Consider the following 13,548-nt stretch of genomic DNA (forward strand, 5'->3'; position numbering starts at 1 on the left):
CTGGAGGTGGTGGGAGTCCAAGGAGTGGAAGGCGGGCTGACTGTCAGCCTCCTCCCCGCAGGGCTAGTCTGGCACCCGGGTTCGCTGCCCCATTCAGGGTCTCCTACCAAGCCCCTCCCCTTCCATCTCATCCCCTCCCAGCTATTTATGTCTCAGCAGGCGATGCTCTTGGAATCCTAAAGAAATGGAGTCTTGAGTGTGGGGTTTCAGGGACAAAGCTAGGGGAAAGGAAGCAGCGCCTGCTTCCTCCTTTTTGCGAAGGTCCTGAACACCAAGGTGAGGCTTCAGACACCTGGGTGCCATCCTGGCTCTGCCATTTACAGCCCTGTGACCTTGAGCTGCCCACCTTCTGTGAGCCTCCTCTGTAAACTAGGTCTAAAGATCCCCCTCGTAGAGTCATCAAAGACGCTCAGATAAGAAGGTGGACAGAGGCGAGAAGAGGGGCAGTTATGATACACACAGTCACCCATCAGGGCTGGGACTCAAGTTTGTTTTGGGAAGGAGAGGAGACAAGACCTCATTCTCCCCTTCCCTTTAGAGGCTGGGCACAGCCTGGGTCCTCCAGGAGGGAAGACTGAAAGAGAGTCTTTACTCTGGGCTCCTGCTAATTCTCTTTGTTATTCTCTGGCCACCCTAGAGGCTGGGGGACAGGGGGAGAGAGAGATGAGGAGGGTTGCAGGGTGGCCTCTTCAGGTAAGTGCAATAAAGGCCAATAGGAGCTAACCATGAGGGTTTACCACATGTCTGTCCCCACCCCAGCTCTTTACCTTTCCTAAGTCCATGGCTAACGATGAAATTTGGGTTGAGGTTTTAGGCAGCATGTCCAAGGTGACACAGCAAGTGGTGGAGCCAGTATCTGGCTTCAGTGCCCTCTGCTGACCTTGCAAAAATCCCAGGACCCTGGGACTTGGGTTCCAGACCCAGCTTGCAGTGTGACCTTGGCCAAGTCACCTAACCTTACAAGGGATTAGTTTCCCTTCCCCATAAGGTGGGGATAATGTCCCACTCTCCTCTTGGGGTTATTGTGGAAAAACAAGGGGGCTAATGAACTCAAACCATGAGACACTCAACAGATACCTGGTACTAGCTTCTCAACAAAGAAGCTTCCCTATGCCTACTGGCCGCCCCAGGTCCTGAGGTGGCCCACCCAGGCACAGAGACTGGAAGACAAAGGACCCGACAGGTCTCTGGGCAGAGACCAAATGACCACTTGGCGCCACCTAGTGGTGCCTGGTGTGTGGTGCTTGAGGAGCAGGAGGCCCACTGCTCTGGGATGCAGGGGTCTGAGCACCACCATTGGCCCTGTAGGGGTGAGAAAACTGTGCCAGGATCTCAGAAAGGAGCATGTCATGCCTCGCTAAACCCTCCCGTGGCCTCCGACTGAGGGTAGGGTGAAGGTGGGCCCTCCACCAGTCCCTCTGTCTCAACCCCACCTCTCACTCCCTTTGGACAGCTCGGTGAACACCAAGTGGAGGGCACAGGGTTCCAGTTCCAGCTCTGCCACTGCCTAGCTCCCCAGGCCTCAGCTACCTCCTCTGCAAAATGGGAGTAAAAATCCCCACCTCTCAGGGGATGGCACTGTCCCTGAATTCTTTAAATATCAAACATTTTATGAAGTGTCTCCTTTCTAAAGTAATTGTGCTCAGTGCTTTGGTGCACGAAGACATCTAAGCCAGGTCTCTTGCTACTGTGGGGTCTCCAGTGTCTAGCCAGCACCTGGATAAATATTTGTGGAATGAATGAATGAATAAATGAACACACAAGACGGGCAGGAAGTCTCCTTTATCCCAGTGTGACAGGATATTACTGAGGATGTTTTCTTGGTTCTGTCTGTCCTTATCACATTTAAAAGCCCCCATGGTTGCCCACTTGTGTTTGTGGGGTCACCCTGATGGGCTTGGCTTCTCCTAAGACTGTCTTGTATTTGGGGCAGAGGAAAGGGTTCATGCCACAGAAAAATAACTGACTCCTCAGGGTCAGGAAGGGTGGTGGCAAGTACAAGACAGGCAGGGGTCATCCAGGGGGCCCGGCTGGCACCCCTCTAAGACCCCACATCTTGTTTGCTAAAGGAGCCAGTGTAGGAACAGGCAGGACTGTGCTCTACGGACACCACGGTGATGATAACCATTAGTCATCATAAATTTCATTTATTTTGGCTGCATTGGGTCTCCGTTGCTGCATGTGGGCTTTCTCTAGTTGTGGCAAGCAGGGGCTACTCTTTGTTGCAGTGCGTGGGCTTCTCATTGCGGTAGCTTCTCTTGTGGAGCACGGGCTCTAGGCGCATGGGCTTTAGTAGTTGCAGCATGCGGGCTCAGTAGTTGTGGCGCACGGGCTTAGTTGCTCCGCGGCATGTGGGATCTTCCTGGACCAGGGCTCGAACCCGTGTCCCCTGCATTGGCAGGCGGATTCTAAACCACTGCGCCACCAGGGAAGTCCCATAAATGTTAATAACAGCTACTGATTGACCTCCTGCCATGTGGCTGGCCTTTCTCCCAACAAACCTATGTGGATGTCAGTTACCACCTGCACTATATAGGTAAGGAAACCCTCTCAGAGAGGTTGTGTAACATGCCTAAAGTTGCACAGCTGGTGAGTGGTAAAATCAGGATGGAAAGCCAGGTCTCTCCCCGATCTATAACCATCAGTCAAATTCTCCACAGGCTGTGCCTCCTCCACGAAGCCCACCGTGAAGGTCTGAGGCCCTGTAGCCCCTCTGAAACACCATGGCACTGAGCCCCCATTTAAGCAGACACTCCCTGAGCACCCAATCTTTGTGTGCTGGAGCCTCTGCTGGCTTTTGGGAGACAAGGATAAACACCTTCAAGCACCCGAGATTTCATGTCCCCTAGCAACCAGCATGGTTTCCACCTTCTTGAGGTCTCCCACCATTGGCAATTTTACATTTAAGTAACCATTGCTCTCTAGAGCTGTCAATGCACGCTTCCACTATAACCTGTATTTATCAGCCAGAACTGATACCTTTTCACTCATAGCAGTGAACCTTAATAGTCTCTGCCAGCCTATGAGGGCCCCTGAGCAATTTCCAACAGGCTTTTTGATCAACTGAAGCTATGATGATCAGAACATCCAAGCTGGAGCCCCAGCAAGGCACAAAGTGAGAAAGTTTCAACCGAGGCCCCCAGCATTTGGACATTGTGACAGGCCCATTTCCCACTGTGTGAATTCTCTAGTGTGTCCTTGTCAGACTGTTGGGTGACGGCGATTCGCTATGAGTCACCAACCTCAGGTAACTCAGCTTTGCCAAATAGCCAGTGATACTAACAAAACCTCATATAAGGGCGCTCTGAGCTCAGCCATCAAGGCGTTAACAGACACCTCTGCGTGACCAGGTATGCGGGGTGGGGTAGGGGTAGCACCCCGGAAAGGGTCAGCCAGTGCCCCAGGTAGGGGTTCTTAAAGGGAGCATAAGACTCAACTCACAGTCCTCACACGGTTTACAGGTTTATTTGTCCAAAATAAATACAGTCTGAGAACATCCATTTCAATACTCCTACACACGATTTCTTCACCGAAAGAGCAGCGTAAGATATAGACACACAGTTTGCAGTGCATGTTCTCAGGTTAGGCACAGGAGGGTGTTTGTCCTGGCTTGTGCTGGGCTGGGTCTAGCTGTGAAGATCCCCCCCAGGTTCCCTTCTCTGCTTGGGACCTGAGTCCCCTGCCAGGACCCCTACAGCCTGTTCCTGCTCCTGGAGGACCTGCCACCTCTCCTCTCTGCAGCCTAAAGGGAGCGGCATTCACAACCGTGTGGCCCTGTGGCCAGCCCCTCGCAGAGAGCTCTGTCCTATAACACCAGCTACCACTGCAGGCCCATTGCCAACTCCTGACCCTGGAAGCAGCTCACCCAGGGCAAGGGGAAAAACTGAGGCACAGCTGGCAAATGGATGGGATGCACTCTCTCCTGAGCCCTGCCAGGAGGCTGAGAGCCCCTGATGAAGGGAGAAAGGGACATTCACTACCCTCCCCCAGGTATCCCCTGGGGCCTGGCCCACCAGGGAGCAGGAAGAGGGGGAGACCACCCTTCGTCTTCTCTTTGCAGATCAAAGGTTCGGGTCCACGTTCTCCTGGTCTGAGGCTGCCTCATCGTCATCTGGGGACTCCTATATCAGAGCCAGAGAAACCCAGTCACGGGCTTGTGCCACCCCCGAGTCATAGCCTGGGGGCCAGCATCTCCTTCCTCTTGCCCCTGCTGCCAACGGAGCCAGAGGAGGCTCTGCCACCCCCTCCCCATGGTCCTTTGGCCTTCCCTCTGTCCTAGCTCCCAGGCTGCCCATGGCCACATGGCAGTCACCATTGGGTGACTCCCTCTTACCAGGCTGAGGCCCCTGTCCTGCCACAGGGTAGCATAGAAGCTCAGCACACGGGGGTCACAGCGAACCACCATGGGGTCAAAGTCCAACACACACAGGCCCTGCAGGCTGCGGGCCCGGGAAAGGGCCACATAGGCCTGGCCGCTGGCAAACACACGGCCCAGAGAGATCTCCACGCAATCCAGGGACATGCCCTGGGGGATAGAGGGACAGGGCTGGAGCCAGCTCAGCCTGAATTCACCTGTGCCCAAGAACCTGACCCCACCTCCACCAGCCCAGCTATTGCCCCTGATCTCCTTGCCCAGTCCAGAGATTCTGAGTCAGAGAGAGACAGGATGATGGGTGTCTGAGTAGGGGGGTGTCCAGGAAATACAGATCCAAGATAAGAGTAGAGGGATAAGGGTGAAAGGAAAGAGCTCAGGTCTGGGTCAGACAGTCATGGAAATGAATCTTGGCTCCGCAGGGCACTAGCTGTGTGACCTTGGACAAGTTACTTAACCTCTCTGAGCCTTCTTTTCCTCTTCTGTAAAACAGGAATGATTATTACAACTATACCTCCTACAGTTGTCGTAATATGTTAAAATTAACATATCCAATGGTGGCTCAGAAAATGGCAGGGCCCGAGATGACAGAGGGGAAGTGTATGTGTCCAGGAAAGAGAGAGGAAGTGGGATGGGAAATGCACTAAAGAAAGGTTTATTCTACAGCTGGTCTGGAACTTTCCATCCAGGGCAAGTTCAACCCTCACAAAGCCTCTAAGACCCCCCACCCTTCAACATGCCCCAGGCCTATCCTGCCCCCATCCCCACACTCACCTGGCTCTTGTGGATGGATATGGCCCAGGCCAGCTGAAGGGGCAGCTGCTGCCGGCTGAGAAGCCGGCCCCCAGTGGCCTGCACCATCCAGCGGTCAGCACGGATGACCTCGGTGACTCCACACAGGAACCGCACCTGGGGCAGCCCTGAGGGAGGCGTGGAGAAGTCCCACCTTTCAGTCCCGCTTCAGGGCTCCGAGGTGAGGACAGGCCTCACCTTTCCATGCTAGCCTTTTCCTCTGCACACTAACCCCAGGACCCTGCTGCAAACCCGAGCAGTAGGACTGCTCCCCTATCACTTACCTCTCCCCTCGGCTTCGAACCCAACTACCACCCCTCGGGCACCATTTACCAGGCCCCGAGACACTGCCAAGTTCTTCACCAGCATCACCTGCGAGAGAAGGAAAACCGGAGGCATGGACAGCAGGGCATCCCTACGCCTGGCCTCAGCTCCAGGGGTCGCTTCGGCGGATCTCTGAGGCTGGGGTCTGTCACAGAGGGGCACTGAGTCTGCTGGGGCCCCTGCGACAAACTGCTTTATTTCCTTAGGTCTCAGTTTCCCCTTGTGTCAAAGGGCAATGACATTTGCTCAGTTTGCCTCAGAAGGAGGGGGTAAAGAACAATAAGGTGACAGGGCACAATGACCATGTCTATTACAGGGAATGCGTATGGACCTCAATCCTGAGGGATAGCCCTCTTCCAACCACTGTGCCTGCATTTCCCCCTAGGTGCCCTTTGGAACCTGAGAAAAGGATCCCACCCTCGCCATTGTGGAAGGAAGGAGGAGGCTCACAGTGGAGGGTCCACTACAGAAGACAACTGAGTGCGGTAGGTGTTTTACTCTGAATTTAGAGATGGGGAAACCCAGCTTCAGCAAAGGAAAGGGATTTGTCTAAAGCAACACTGCTTGGAGCTTCAGGTGGAGGAAGAGGAGGGCAGTGGAAAACGGAAGACAGGAAGGTGGCTGGGAACAGGAGGGAAGAAGTTTGCTGTGGTCACAGCTGGGCCCTCTGGCTGTGGAGCAGCCTGTGCAGAGGGGCAAGGACCAGGGAGGCCGATGCTCCCAGGGTCTGGGCCCTGCTTCCCACTCACCTGAGCCCCCAGCTTTAGCTGAAGGAGCTGGCTGACGGGACACTGGGCATCCAGGGTCCGGGCTTGCTCAGGGTCACTGTCCATGGCCTCAAAGCTGTGTACCTCACCTGGGAAAAGAGAGTTGGGCAAACAGATTACAAGTCACTGACTCGTGGCTCAATTTCCAAAAAAACACATATTAGACTAGGGCATGGGGAGAGGTAGTGAGCACAGCTCAAACCTAGCTGGGGCTTTGAAATCAGAGGCCTGGGTTCAAGTCTCATTTTTAGTGTTTACTGGCTGAATGACTTTGACCCAGGAAAGGTCACATCTCTCAAAGTCACAATTACACCTGCAAATGTAAGGGACTTTATGGTCACAGAGGCTGGGACCGAGATATCTAAATGACACCAAGGGCCCAGGCTGCCTGGGGGGGCCATGCCTGCCTGATGGCCTCTCCCAGCTGGTCTGGCCCAGCCCCAGCTCCCTGCTCACCTGGTAGTTTCTGCAGCTGCCTCTCGTTGGTAAGGGCCACATCATCCTGGTGGGTGCAGAGCCTCGTGGCCACAATCCCATCTCGCCCCACCCTGTGGGCAGCCGTAGCCCGGAGCTGGCGGGTGACCTCATCTGAGCACCTGCGGAGGCCAGGCTATCAGGGTAGAGCCTACCTGAACACCAGGGAAGGCGGGGCACGTGGGTGACATGGCCCATGCAGCAGGTCATGGACCAGGCTTGGGGACTGGATGGGGCACCAGGGCAAGATTTGCTGGTTCCCCAAGCTGGCCAACTTGTTCCTTCCTCACTTGGACCCCAGACATGGAGAATGAGCACGGGGGTGGTGCTTGGCTGTGATCATGGGCAGGCGCCCTTCCCTGTGTCTGTCCCCAGGTTGGAGCTAGCCGCTCTCCTGAGGAAGTTAGATATGATGAGTGAGCATAGGCCAGAGATTTAGAGACCGAGGTGAGGCTCTGCTGTTGATACCCTGTAATACTGGTACCCTATAATCAGGTTGGCCTCCAAGCTACAATTTTCTAGCCCCTTGCCTCCTGCCGTAGGGGAAAAAAAAATCTAGCCTGTGTTTCTATTTTCCCCACTTCAAGCCTTCCTCCAGGGGAAGCCTGGGTGCTGCAGCAACTCAAGTGAGAGGAGGAGGAAGAACTTGGGAACACCTCTCACTGCTCTGCCACTCAGCCTTTCTCTGGTCCCCCACACTTGCTGGTGTATGCTGTGCACCTTCCTACCTGCCTCCTGTCCCCAGGCATAGAAAGCCCCTCACCACCACCACCTGCTTCCTTCATCCCATCCCAATCTGACCTGGGTCTCAAGACCCAGCTGCGGTCCATATCTTCTGCCCTCCTGGCCTCCTTTCCACTCCCAAGTTAGAGTACCTGTAGCATTTCAATCTTTTGTCCTAGCTGGGGTGGGATCACGTCTGCAACCTCCTCTCCCCCACCAAGTGGCCGCACAGGCTCTAAGAGTACAAGGAACTTGGGTTTTAGAGTCAGACCTGAGTTCAAATCCCAGCTCAGCCACTTACTAGCCATGACTTTGAGCAAGTCACTTCACCTCTTTGAACCCCAGTTTCTGCATCTGTAAAATGGGAGTGTTAACAACTCTGAATAACTCTTGTGTCTCCATCTGCCCATAATTCCCTGAGATGTACTCTGTGCCAGGCCCTGTGCTGGATGTTAGGGACCCAGCCCTGGGGGAGGCTGGGCCCCAGTGCTCACAGAGTGACCATCCCCAATGGGGCCATGAAGTATTTCTCCCCCTTCTCTGGGTTCCTGTGCTCCTCTCTGACCCACTCTTGGATCCGCATCCCATGGCCCCTTCTCTGTTCCCCAGGGCCCACCTGCCCAGCCGCACAGCTTGCAGCAGAGAGATGAAGGTCTCGTCCGTCTGCCTCCACACCTCTGTCAGCTCCAGGGTCACTGGGACACATCTCCTCCAGCTCTTGGCCTGGTGGGGGCAAGTGGGGCGTCAGGGAGCAGAGCAGACCTCCATGGGGGTTAGGGCCAGAGGGTGAGTGCTACCTGGAAGCAGAACTGCGGGGGCTGGGATCCCTTGGTTACAGGCGGCAGCTGCAGGAAGTCCCCGCAGATGATAAGCTGGATCCCTCCGAATGGCTTGTTCTGCTGCCGGACAGCTCTGGAGAGGAGCATGGGGTGCTTTAGGCGCTGGGGTGAGCGAGTTCCACATGGAAGACCACCAGAACCCAGTCCTCACTGCCCATACTGACCTGGCCACGGCCTCCAGCTTGTCAAATAGGTCCGCTTCCACCATGGAGATCTCATCAATGACTAGCCGCTGGCAGTTCAGCCAGCCCTGCCGCACACCTGGCCGCTGGGCCAGGGCCACACAGTGGGCCAGGGGAGCGTGGCCCGAGCCAATGCCTGTGAGTGACACTATTCAGCCTGGGCTGAGATCCCAGCCCTGTCTCAACCCTGACCTCCCCTCTCTTCCCACCTGCCTGGCTTGCTCCCAGCTTAAGCCCCAGAGGCTCTCACTTACCTGCAAAGGCATGGAGGGTAGTACCCCCGATGTGGCAGGCTGCCACCCCAGTGCTGGCAGTGGCCACAGTGCCTGTGGGAGGCAGTGAGCCCAGGATACGCTTCAGCAGATAAGATTTCCCCGTCCCTGGGCAGAGGGCAAAGTCAGGGCCACTTCTCCATCCTAGCACACCACTGTTCTCCCCACACCCACTCTGCCCCCCACTACCTGCACTCCCAGTGAAGAAAATGCTCTGGCCTTTCAGGACAACCCTCAGCACAGCAGCCTGTTCCCTGGAAAGCTGTGGTTTGGTGGGGGGCAAGCTCAGCTTCTTCACAGGCAGGGGCCACCTTCGGACTTCCTGGGGGGATAGGGCTGTCTCAGGGCCTCCCCACATTCCCTAGACATTGCCCCCTCCCTTCTTGGCCTGGTAGCCCTTTGTGTCTCTGCTGGCTTCTCTCCTTGGAGCCCTTGGGCAGCCTTGGTTCACTTGGAGATCTTGCCAGTAACCACAGGGGTCCAGGTCTCTCCTTGAGGAGGGGACCGAGGCTGGATCTCCACTGACTCTTGGTGCCCTGAAGACCCCAGTGTGCAGGTCCAGATTCTCCTTCAGCTTTCTCCCCTGGGTTCCCTAACTCTCCTGGTTCTCTTACCCATCCTTCCTTCTCACTACCCTTCCTGTCACAGATGTGTCTCTCTTGCCTCAAAACACCCAAGGAAAACCCTGCCTAGCCAGGGCCCCTTCTTGCCGCATCTCCGTCTTCTCACCAGCTTGTCTCAAACCTCTGTGGTCTGTGATCCATCTGTTCCAGTTCCCGAACACTGTCAGACCCACCAGGCTTTGTCCCCCTATCTGATTGGACCCGTTGGCTCTGCCCCTACACAGCTGACCGCTTCGTTCTCTCCAAAACCTCCTCTCCTCCTCCAGGGCGACCAAGTTCCCACTCTTCTTCTGAAGCACCTTCTCTGCTTTCTCTTTTAATGTGACCTTGGCCCCCTTTTCCTAGTCTCGTTACTCAGTCTCAGGGATTGCACCATGAGAAACACATGCACAATTCCCATATTCCTGTCATTCTCAGAAGTCTGATGAGCATCTCGTCTGGGATAACCAGTAGCCATCTCGAACACCGCCACCATCTTCCCCCCAAACTTGGGCTTTCTCAGTCTCTTCCGTCTCCGTGGCACACCCACTCCCCAAGGCGTCCCCCCTTTCCTGCCCTCACGGTGCTGGGCTTGGCCCCCGACCGGGGCTCCGTGGGCTGCTTCACCGGCGTGGAGTCCGTGACACAAGTGGCCGCCGCGCGCCGCAGCTCCTCGGGCTGCACCGGGCTGATGGTGACGAAGTCGCGGGGCCGCGGGCCAAGCAGCTGCGTGCGGGCGGAGGCCGGCCCGGGACCCGGGGCCGCGGCCAGCTTGAGGCGCAGAGTGCGCAGGAAGCGGCGCAGGCGGTCAGGGGGGCAGTCGGAGAGCAGCAGCTGCACGGCGCCGGTCCGGGGAGCGCCGTCGGCTGGAAGCCGAAGAGTGCTGCGCCCGGACGCGGCGAAGCGCGTGAAGAGGCGCGCGGCGCGCAGGGGAAAGCACCGCGGCCGCCCCGCGGGCCCGGGCGCCTGCAGCCTCAGCATCAACTCGCGGCGCTCGTTACGACCCAGTCTCAGCTCCGCGGTGCGTAGGGCCTGGCGCCTTCGCGGCTGCCCGCCCGGGCTCAACTCCTCCACAGCAACACGGCACCGCAGCTCCGCGTCCGCGCATTCCGCTGCCGCTGCCTCGGTGCCCGACAGCATCGCCACCAACCCTGCAGGTCTGCAAAAAGACCGGAGCGCAGGGGTCACGGGGACTCAGGGGACATCATAGGTGGTATAGAGGTCAGGACGGGGAGCCGGGTCATAGCCACAAAGGGTCCCGGGGCTGTCACTGGTAACACAAAGAGTTCACGGAGAAGGTAAAAGGGTCCTGGGGCGAACCGGAAATTCTCTTAGAAATTACTCTCCTACACAGTAATTTCCAGAGCGGCGGATGGGCAGCGTCAAGTGCACGCAGGGTTGGGGAACCTCGGCTGTCCGACAAGGGCCACAGAACAAGGGATCCCCTGAGCAGAAAAGAAGCCTGCTTCCAAGAGACCCAGGGCGGACACGAGAATCCTGAGTCTTCTCCCCAGGAAGCAGGGGACTCTCACGTGTGGAGGTAAACAGGGTACTGAGCTCCGTACTCAGGGCACTCAGCAGGTAATCAGCGCCCTCTGTCTTCCAGGTACGTTCACTGGCTTATATGCAGCCAAGCAGGTCTCACTATTCCCCGTGTACAGAAGTGGAAAACAGGCTGAGAGAGGCCACAACGGCTAGTTGGAGTCAGGGCTTGTGTGATTCTGAAGCCCCGGCGCTTCCCATCTCCAAGGTGGGATGGGGTAGAAAATATTTGGCTAGGGAAATCGCGGAGGACCCTGGCGGCCGGGTTTCGGTTCACCCTCTGTCTGACCCACTTGTACGCACCCTCCCGGTAGGGACCCCTTGAAGAAGCAGGCGCTCTGCCTCCCACCTTTAGGATCGGGTGAACACTCACTTGCGCCAGCACTCGGACGAACAAGCTGAGCAAAGTCGGCATGCAGTCAAAAGTAGGACACTAGAAACTTTCAAATACTGGGTGTAGAGAATCACCCTATCACCGGCCGGATCTTTAAATTTTCCAGCCAATCAGAGACAGCGGGCGTGACAACGGGAGTGTCTTTCGGTTTCAACTCTCGGGGCTTGGGCTGTACCAATAGCACCCCGGAGGAAGGAGGCTTATTGTGGTGGCGGAGCATACCAAGTCGCGAACTAGTGGGTGTGGTGGGAGGGGGCGGGGACTGCAACTGGGCCGCGCGTGGTGTTGTGTCACCAATCGCGTCTCTGAAGGTTTATTTTCAGAACCTTGCCTCCAACACACACTCCCTCCTCTCTAGCCCTCGCACTAAGGCTGAACTTGGCCTTGCGGAAGAGCTGCCTCTGATCCCTCTCTGTTTACACTCACAGGACCTTTGCCCATTTCTGGGCAGACCCCCCAACCCTCGCACACGCACACACACACACACCCCACGGCCTACTGCTCTCGCTGCCCACCCCGCCCCCCACCAGCTCTTTCCACACTTACCTGTCTCTGTAACCATCATTTTACGCATTTGTCTTTCCCATGCGTCTGAGACCCATGAGTGAGGAACTCTTGAGACCTGTGGCCAGGTGTTCAGAGTACAAGGGAAGTGTGTGGGCCTCTGTCTTCAGGGAATTCGCATCTCTCTCATTGAACTGAATGCTTAGGGAATTCATTTTTAATTATCTTTTTCCTCCCTTATTAAATCTTGGAATGACATAGCTAGAAGGCATCTTACACGTGAGTCAGCCTGCTCATTTATTGAATTGCCCCATTTTTCTTTTTTTTTTTATAAGGGATTTTAATGGTTCTTTTTTTTTTTTAATAGAGTTTTTTTAAATTAATTTATTTATTTATTTTTGGCTGTGTTGGGTCTTCGCTTCTGCGCTAGGGCTCTCTCCAGCCGCAGCAAGCGGGAACCACTCCTCATCGCGGTGCACGGGCCCCCCACCACCGCGACCCCTCCCGTTGCGGGGCACAGGCTCCAGACGCGCAGGCTCAGCAGCTGTGGCCCACGGGCCCAGTTTCTCCGCGGCATGTGGGATCCTCCCAGACCAGGGCTCGAACCCGCGTCCCCCGCATTAGCAGGCAGACTCTCAACCACTGTGCCACCAGGGAAGCCCCATTTTTTTTTTTAATGGTTTTTAGGTTCTTTTTTTTAAAAATTAATTAATTAATTAATTAATTTTTGGCTGTGTTGGGTCTTCGTTTCTGTGCGAGGGCTTTCTCTAGTTGCGGCAAGTGGGGGCCGCTCTTCATCGCGGTGCGCGGGCCTCTCACTATCACGGCCTCTCTTGTTGCGGAGCACAGGCTCCAGACGCGCAGGCTCAGTAGTTGTGGCACACGGGCCTAGTTGCTCCGCGGCATGTGGGATCTTCCCAGACCAGGGCTTGAACCCGTGTCCCCTACATTGGTAGGCAGATTCTCAACCACTGTGCCACCAGGGAAGCCCGCCCCCATTTTTCAAATGAGGAAACCAAGGCTCCAAGAAGTTTTACCAGATGTCACATAGCTTGTAGATAGCAAAACAAAGCCTTGAACCCAAGTCTAAGCCTGCTAGTTTAACTGCTACACCACACTGCTCCCAGGTGACTGGTCTAACTCGGTGAAGGGAGTCCAGCCCTGGACTGGAATCTCAGTTCCTGACAGCCACTGCATTGCCCCAGGCCTGCCAGTCAGATGTTACTCTAAGCAAGTTTCCTTAATGTCTCAAGCCTTTGTTTCCTCATATTTAAAAATGGAAAAAGATGAAGATGTGATGATTGCACAACTCTGTGACTATACTAAAAAGCATTAAATTATTTGCTTTAAATTGTATGGTATGTGAATTATATCTCAATAAAACTGTTAGGAAAAAATCATGAGAAATATTTTTCCTCTTAAGTGTTGTCTTGACATATGAGTACTAGTGGCACAGGAAAATTTTTAATGTCACTGTGGTAGGCAGAATAATGACCCCCCCCGCCCCCGCCCACCGCAAACCGCAAAGATGTCTGCATCCTAATCCCCAGATTCCTTTTGTGAATATGTTACCTTACATGGCAAAAAGGACTTTGCAGATGTGATAAATTAAGGATCTTGAGATGGGGAGATTACTCTGGGTTGTCTGGGTAGGCCCAACTAGGATTCTTATAAGGGAGGCTAGAGAGTCAGAGAAGGAGATGTGATGAGGAGGAAGCGGAGGTGTGTGTGTGTGTATGTGTATATGTAAGAGGGAGAGAC

The 13,548-nt window shown here is 55.3% G+C and overlaps 1 protein-coding gene and 1 long non-coding RNA gene across 6 annotated transcripts; one reads left to right on the forward strand and one right to left on the reverse strand.

Moving 5' to 3' along the window:
- Nucleotides 1-3,449: 3,449 nt before the first annotated feature.
- On the reverse strand, nucleotides 3,450-11,315 carry PIF1 (PIF1 5'-to-3' DNA helicase). 5 transcript variants are annotated; one of them, XM_082446228.1, is made up of 12 exons: nucleotides 9,930-10,702; nucleotides 8,935-9,067; nucleotides 8,728-8,853; nucleotides 8,456-8,609; nucleotides 8,250-8,364; nucleotides 8,069-8,175; nucleotides 6,712-6,851; nucleotides 6,238-6,344; nucleotides 5,449-5,536; nucleotides 5,147-5,292; nucleotides 4,334-4,525; nucleotides 3,450-4,121 (listed from the first exon to the last, which is right to left on the reverse strand). In XM_082446228.1, exons 1-12 carry the CDS (start codon nucleotides 10,485-10,487, stop codon nucleotides 4,062-4,064), a joined length of 1,926 nt encoding a protein of 641 aa, XP_082302354.1. In that variant the 5' UTR covers nucleotides 10,488-10,702; the 3' UTR covers nucleotides 3,450-4,061. The 5 variants fall into 5 exon arrangements, with proteins under 5 accessions (XP_082302354.1, XP_082302352.1, XP_082302351.1 ...); XM_082446226.1 differs by adding an exon at nucleotides 11,263-11,315 and having other exon boundaries at nucleotides 3,450-4,525; nucleotides 8,728-9,067; nucleotides 9,930-10,506; XM_082446225.1 differs by having other exon boundaries at nucleotides 3,450-4,525.
- LOC309654280 lies at nucleotides 5,898-13,138 on the forward strand. Its single transcript, XR_014260108.1, has 3 exons — nucleotides 5,898-5,973; nucleotides 10,702-11,097; nucleotides 11,204-13,138. It is a non-coding gene; the product is annotated as an uncharacterized lncRNA (long non-coding RNA).
- Nucleotides 13,139-13,548: the final 410 nt, after the last annotated feature.

The sequence above is a fragment of the Balaenoptera physalus genome (genome assembly GCF_965194825.1).
Source record: "Balaenoptera physalus genome assembly, chromosome: 2".
Classification (NCBI taxonomy): Eukaryota; Metazoa; Chordata; class Mammalia; order Artiodactyla; family Balaenopteridae; genus Balaenoptera; species Balaenoptera physalus.

Coding starts and splice junctions, on each gene's coding strand:
- PIF1 (XM_082446226.1), bottom strand. CDS start 10,487: ATGCTGTCGGGCACCGAGGCAGCGGCAGCGGAATGCGCGGACGCGGAG. Junction 6,852..8,068: donor CAAGCTGTGCGGCTGGGCAG/GTGGGCCCTGGG, acceptor TGGCCTCCGCAG/GTGCTCAGATGAGGTCACCC. Junction 6,345..6,711: donor GCAGCTGCAGAAACTACCAG/GTGAGCAGGGAG, acceptor CTCTTTTCCCAG/GTGAGGTACACAGCTTTGAG.